This window comes from Atta cephalotes (assembly GCF_000143395.1).
Source record: "Atta cephalotes unplaced genomic scaffold scaffold00001, whole genome shotgun sequence".
Lineage (NCBI taxonomy): Eukaryota > Metazoa > Arthropoda > Insecta > Hymenoptera > Formicidae > Atta > Atta cephalotes.
In genome coordinates, this window is record NW_012130065.1 from 6,118,837 (window position 1) to 6,127,011 (window position 8,175).

The 8,175-nt window shown below is 31.4% G+C and overlaps 1 protein-coding gene across 1 annotated transcript in view; it reads left to right on the plus strand.

Moving 5' to 3' along the window:
- Positions 1-1,034: 1,034 nt before the first annotated feature.
- LOC105618259 (segmentation protein cap'n'collar) overlaps positions 1,035-8,175 on the plus strand; it is a 115,169-nt gene continuing 108,028 nt past the window's right edge. Inside the window, exon 1 of the mRNA XM_012199802.1 lies at positions 1,035-1,487. Coding sequence (XP_012055192.1) covers positions 1,035-1,487 — 453 coding nt within the window. The remainder of the gene's footprint in view (positions 1,488-8,175) is intronic.

Consider the following 8,175-nt stretch of genomic DNA (forward strand, 5'->3'; position numbering starts at 1 on the left):
TCTCCGCGTAACGAAACTCCGTGTCGGGAGGCTAAAGCAGGGTGAAGTGTCGTGCGCGGACGAAAGTGTCATCTCATCGCCGCGCGAAGCTGAGCGTTAAAAGAAGGAAACGCGGCATAACGCTCGACGCGTCGCTCGTCCGCGGACGAACCGCGCGAAGTGCGAACCCGTCTTCGGATTCGAATTATCGTGAGTGATTTTTTTTTTATGCGCCCGCGTCGCTCACGCGGAGGCTGTGTGTACGGCACGGGATCTGTCAGTTACTCTGTTTGCTGTCAGTAATCAGATCGACACCTCTGTTTTGCAGCTTGCTCTGTCTGTTTGCCTCGCGATCGCAGCTGATTCGCGCGTGGAGCCATCGCTGATCACCCAACGAGACTTTCGCAAGTCGCACTGTCACTGATAGTGTCCAAAGGTTTGTCGCTGACGACAAAAGGAGGTGCGGACTGCGGAGCAGTCGCCTGTCAGAGGAGTGTCCGCGAGGCATGCGTGCACGAAATGCGCATGGCTGCACAGGCTGCACTGCGGGTTAATCAGTGGCTCGTGTGCGGTTTTGAGGTTATTTCGGTCTCGTGTAACTGACCTATACCCGGCTAGCTGGGAAAACCGCGGATCTTTTATTTCGACTCCGGCACGCCAAACGATCGGTCGCCTTCACTGTTCGACGGTTCCTCCTCATTTTTTGCAAAAAAATTTCAACGGTTACCGAACATCTCGTCATCACGTTGAACTGTGTACTCTAACCTTAAAAACTAGAGCAGAAACACGCGACTCGTTCCAACTCATTCGTGATGTGTCTCATAGTCAGATGAACGGTCGCTGTTTTTCGGGTAGACTCTTTGTTTACGTGTGACTCTCTTTACGTTTTGGTCACGCGCGATGTCAATGGATATCTTGCGGAATTGCGTCATCTCCTCATGACGCCGAGTCTATTGTTTGTAGGGATAGTCAGGAATAGCTAGGCAGTGTGACAACGTGTCAAGATCTGTAGGACTGTTTTTGAGCAAGATTTAATTCAAGAGAAACGGATCAAGATGTTGTGCATGAAGAAATTGTATCGGGAGGAGTTGCTGCAGCTCGCATTGCTGCTCTCCTTGCTGCGTGTGGATCCTAACTCCTACCTTGGCCTAGATATTCAGACAATCGGCGTGGGATCTCTGGATCTCAACAATGGATCTGGATGGCACACAGATCACACAATTGTCCATCGCCCGATGTTCATCCATCCAAAGAATCCAGACTCTATGCTTCTGAATTACCAAAGGGATCTATTCGAGGAACTCAACTCGTTGGGCAGATACAACAGAATGAATTCTGGTCTCAATGCCATACAGGCCTATCTACTGAATGTCGAAGAATCCAATAGAATGGCAGGCCCCAGTGTACCAGTTTCTACAAACACAACTAGGAATATGACATCTCCTGATCCACCAACTTCCACCCAGAATCCTGCAGAGCCAGTTGGCGCAGCGGAGCTCACTCAAGAGGTAAATCTTTCAATTGATTTTACTAGCAAAGATTATAATATAGAGAATTACTATAGAGATTATAATATAGAGATTATAATATAGAGATTATAATATAGAGAATAAAAATTGATATGTATTACAATGTATAACGTAGACATCTGTGTTATTAAAAAATTGATTTTGCTAGTAGGAATTATGGAGTAAGAGTATTTATATATTTTTACAAAATATATCGTAGGTGTATCCTCATGTTATTAAATAATTTCTAGCAGAGATTATATAATATAGGAAATAGAATAACGAATTAGTATGTGTTACAATATATAAGTATATAACATAGTCTATATTTCTGAATTATATCATATCTCTTAAATAATTGATTTTGCTAGGAATTATATGATATAGGAAACAGAATAAGGATTAGTATGTGTTACAATGTTATTATGTGTTCCAATGTATAACATAGACATATCTGTGTGTTATTATTAAAACTGTTATTTAATTTACTTTGATTGCCATACATAGATTATTTCTTTTTTTACAATATAAAAGCTAATGCTTCTCTTTATTCTTTTGCTCTTATTCTTTTAAACACATAATCATGATCTAACATTTATATTTGAGAATAGTTAAGTATTATTTTAAATGCTGCATAGTTTCAAGTGAAAGTTTCTTTGCTTAATTTATTATTCATTTTAAAATATATAATTTTTTTATAGTTAATAATATCATTTATGACACCACATAATGTAATACTAACGATGAATTACAGAAAGGCACTGATATTTATGTAAATACTGTATCATCATTGTTATTCATAGCATTTTATACTATTTTTTAACAAAGGTACAAAAAAATAATCGATTCTATACGTAAATTCTGGCCGCGTTAAACTGCATGCAACAATCAGATTTAAAAATAATATTTGGCAATGCACATTTGGCGCGTATATCTGGAACATTTTTTTGCTCGATGCAAACATTCAGAAAAATCAGTAATAACTGTGTCGCGTCACGGTCACATTGGTAAGTCAAGATTTGTTGAAAGAAGAACGCAATATCACTCTGACAATAGTATATAATCGTGTAATGTAAATGACCCCACAAGTCCTTGTGACAACCTTGTTGCTTGTAGAGGCGGCCTTCTTCGTCTCTCCATCTTTTCCTCTCTTCTCTTTTTTTCGAAGCACTAAATTGATTCGTATACAATTTCAATCTTTTATTAATATCAATTGAAACACATAGAAATACCTGAAGTACTGAAACGTAAGCAATAAACGAATCGACTGATCAATAATAGAAAACAAGGCAATAACATTAGCATATTCAAAATGTTGATTTGTTCACTGTTTATGTTCATTGGATTCAGAAAGTAGTCAAGAGGGATCATTGGCGCGCGAGCAAAATTTTTATTTCAAATTAAATATGAAAAGAATATTAAATTATTATTTAAATTATTACATTAAAAAAGTATTATTTAAACGTATAATTCGTGAGACATTATTTAAAATTATATTAACACAAACAAAAGAGGAATGATATATAATAAGATGTTTTTTATATTTTGGAATTTCTTGAAATAAAAATTTTTTTTGAAATGTCAAAATTGTGATTAGACGTTTCAGAAATATTAAAAATATATATAACATTTTACTATAAATATTTATATTAAAAAAGGAGGGACCATGCTTGTCTCTCACCAGTGCGTACTCTTATTAGTTAAGTTTTTTTGTATGTCATAATCTTTATTTGTTTTGTGAAAACTTACGCGGTTTATATAACCAATAATTACATTTATGAGTTGAATATAAAACTTTAACGTAGTATTTCAAACGCGTGTTATAAACAATCAAATATAGAATTAGAGATACATTATATAATCTAAACACTCAGTTACTTCTTTTTATTTTTAAGTTTTATTTTTGCTTCTAACATAAGAGGAAATGCAAGTTATAAATTATTCATATTTCAACATAACTATATATAAATGTGTTTATTATCTTCACAATTTAGAAATATATATCTAGCGATATTTAATATTAATTTTGTTTCAAATTGTTTCCGTATCTTTGCCTTATGAAAAAAAGTTACATGTTGCTGATAAAATTCGAAAGAAACTAAGTTTACGATCGGATACCATAAATAATGCCGTGTGATGGAAATAACCGATTGATGATTCATAAACCCACTTTTCTTTGTTGTGTCTGAAAATATGACTGCATTCAATCATTTATAATTCATCTTTTTTTGTGATTTTTTTGTCGAATTTACACGAGAGTCAGTTTTTTCCTTCTGAGTATACAAACGTCCTTGTATGCTCAGGTTATCTATACCTATACTAGTCAATCTAGGTCAATTAATTGCGAATCTGTTCCCAATCATTTAGCGATGACCATTTTTAGCAAATTTAAAAATCCTTCCATCATGTACATATATTGAGTATAATGACGCATTACGATTGATACGTTCATGTATGTGTATGTCTGATAAAGAAAGTACATTATCTTATGCTGATAACACAAAGCTTACGCTTCATAAACAATAATGTACTAATCGTGCGTGATAAATATCATAATTTAGATAATAATGCATAATAAGATACAATATTGTTAGTAAAATTATTTACTATCTTCTAATTCTTTTGAATTTTCTCTCAGAATCTTACATTCGGTTTTTAGCCATTCTGGATTTTAAATAATGATAATATATTCGTAATATATTTTTTATATCCGTGTTAAATTTAAAGTTTATTTATCTCTATTCTAGCTGACATTTGAACCGATGATCTAGAGTTTTAAGAGTGTAGTTCGACCAATTTTATAGTTTAATATCTCTTAAATTATTGAGTGCCTGAGCAAACGGCAAAATACGTCGATTTTTTTTCGATGCACAATCTACTGGGAAAAATTCAGAGTAATCGAGAAAAAAATCTCGCGTCGGTTCCTTGTTAGTGATAAATATATAGATATATAAAATATATTTACACTAAAATATTTAAATACTAAGATGGCTTGGATCGAAAATAGAATTTTTCTTATTTAATTAGATTTATTCTCAATGTCCAATTTTGTGCTATAATTATTGTTTTAATTTAAATTATATGAAACAAAAAAGTTTTGATAGTTTTCCTCGTGAGAGAACATACTTAGATACGCGATTGATTTATTTAAAATAGAATCGTATCAACTGGATTCAGTCATTAATAGAATTCTGCGATCTTTGGTGAACTAAGATCATGCGAGGTTATGATATCACTCGCACACGTCGAAGTATTCTTTTCTGCATTATCTCACTACTTGCGTGAAATTCTTCAGGTGTAATTGCATTGCAAAATCAAGTCACAATGTGTAATAAATGTTTTCACATGTATGTGAATTAATTTTCTATGTAAAAATAACACTATACCTTTAAAACCAATATATGTATAAAGTCCAATATATGAATAAAGTATAATGCAGTATGTTATTTTTATGGAAAATTAAATTACACACACACACACACACACACACACACACACACACACACACACACACACACACACAGAGGCGCGCGCGCGCACGCACGCAGTGAAAAAAATTTACTAAATCTTAATATTTGTTTTAATAAAAAAATTATAATAGTATTAATAATAAATATTAATAATATAAATATTAATAATTAATAATAAATATTTACTCAAAATAAAAAAAATTATAGTTAAGTCAAATTAATGGTTCAAATTAATGTATCAAATAAATATATGTTTAGTAAATATTTACTTAGAACATTTATTCAAACATTTTTTTTAATTTAGCATTTTTTTATCGTATTTATTATACTTGGATTTGCAGTATGAATGCTCATGTTCATAAGGATTGCTAGCTCTAGCGATTTACCGAATGTTTAAAATCTGCATATTTTACGTGCCGTATAATACAGACTAGATTTTTAAAAAATATAGTTTACCGAATGTTTAAAATCTGCATATTTTACGTGCCGTATAATACAGACTAGATTTTTAAAAAATATAGTAAAATATATTATTTTTTATATTCAAATTTTAGATTTCATTTTCGTGAAATAAAAAGTGTATATAAATGTAAAGAATATATACTTAGAAACATAAACAAAAATTTCTCTAAGAATTTTTAAGAAATTATATATAGCTTTAAAGATACTGTTTTTGAATGATAATAGTCACTACTCTGACGCACTATGTTACGAACACAGAATGATGCAATCGGAACAAGAATGTGTCTAATGACTTTTTAAATATATCTATAATTCTTTTAACTGGAGTAATATTTCGTGAAATGCTTATGCATCAAATACGAATGTGCACTGTGATAAGTAAGCAATTCTCATGTCAGAAATATTTCTGAAACAAGCTATAATATCATTCGCAATTTGTAAGTATACTTAAAAGAGTCACGATTAATACGACAAAAAGTGACAGAATAAAACATGTTGATTTTAAAATATCAACGTGTCACGTTTCTTATATTTCTTATTTATTAATTCATTAATTAATGAACATTATTAATTAATGATACAAACAATAATACTGCGATTATTTAAAAAATGTAGTGATATAATATATTATTTTTATTTTCAATTTTTGGACTTCATTTTCGTAACATAAAATGCATGTTGTAGGTATGAAGGATACATTTAGAAACGTAAACAAAAATTTTTTTAAGAAATTGTAAGGAATTTAGTCTTTAACAAGAATTTTTGTATTTATGATATTGCAACAATTAAGACACATATAATCAATCTTTTTCATTAAAAATTTATGTTTATAAATAAAAATAAATAAAAAGGATTGTGTAAAGATATAACTATTTTTGAATGTTACTGAGTATATAACGAAAAACATACGTAAATATATTTTCCGTTATACATTACCGAGAACTGCTTTGTTCCAAATTAGATATCTGGCTTCATTTCAACACGTGAGTGACATCAGTAAATTTATTAGATTTCGAACAGCATTCAGTGCAATATCAATTATTTTGCAAAAAGATAATTTAATTTTTTTTATAGTAATTATAAATATCGTAGCAATAAATCGCGCCGCTTTATTCGAGTAAAACATTTGTGCGAGACATTGCCAAAATTTTTCGTCAGGCTTTTGCGACGGCCTCGATTATAAAAATAATTATATGCAAATACTCCCGTTGAAAACTTAGCGAAAAAAAAGTACGCACGAGAAACAGATGTGACCTCGATTTTCTGAGGATTGATGTAAAACTCTCTGTGCAAATCTCATTTCCAGAACGATATATGCGTCCAGAATTAGAAAACGGTCGAAGGATTTTTAACGCGATCATAAAAAGCTGGTGCTCGTGAAAAAAAACCCTTTTGTCTTTACTTTTGCGTGTTAAGAACGCGTTGAATGATCGAATGCCATGCAAACTCCAAGTTTTACATTTTATGTTTCTGTGAGACTTCATAACACGCGATGTTCAGCACGTATTTATTGATAATCAGAGTACCCTTTTTTTCTTGAAGAGGTGACATTTAGGTATATGGATGTGCAAATTAAACGAAAGAGTGACGTTAACTGCCGTAGTAAATATTGGCGCGTTGAAAATTCTACAGATATCGGCCAAATATAGAACTATGAACGATATAAGTAATATTCTCAACGTAAGCTTTGCGTATGTTTCATAATATTTTGAAATTACAAATTTCTAATATTTGTACCAATAGGCTAGATACAAATAATTTGTACTAATATTAATAATCATATCTCTTCAACGTATTGTACTCTAGGAAACATGGTTTGAATAAATAACACACATTGCATAACTAATTTTATGAAAAAAAATATAAAAATTTTATTTTGCATTTTTTACGTGACTTATTTACAAATAGTGAATACATTATTATATATACATAAAAGTTTATTAAGAAAATTGTATTGTAGATTATATTAATTTATATCATTAAATTTTAAAGACATTTAATCTTATTATAATATTTTTTAAATATTTCTTATTAATCTTTTCGATCTATTTCGAGTCAATTTCTTTTCTTAAATGAATGTTTTTGTATATAAAAATCGAGGATGTCAGACTTTCCCCGATTATAGAAAGATAGCTGCAACCAAGCGTATCTTGAGAGAAATACATAGTATTTTATGTAACGGTGAATACAGATCTTTTTAACGAGTCGAGATTAGCAAATTGTCCTACTCCGATCGAAGTGTATCTTTCATGTACTCTAATGATTACATTATAGTAGATAAATAAAAGACAAAGCTAGGGATATATAACAATGCTTTATTGACAAATACAAGTGATAACAATGTAGTTTATTGGCAAATGTTGATTCTTCAATATACTTATATACATTTCATTTTATAAATAATACGATTTGCAAAACATTTGATAGTATTGCAAAATATTTTTCATATAAATTCTATTTTTAAGAGTGAAAATATAGATAACATAATTTTTGAACATTGTATGTCGGAAAGAAAGGATTTAATTTGTAGTATCATAATTCATATTCATATATAATACATTCATATATAATACACGCACGCACGCACGCACGCACGCACGCACGCACGCACGCACGCACGCACGCACGCACGCACGCACGCACGCACGCACGCACGCACGCACGCTACGCACGCACGCTACGCTACGCACGTCTACGTACTACGTACTACGTACTACGTACTACGTACTAACTAAACGTTACTAACTACTACGTAC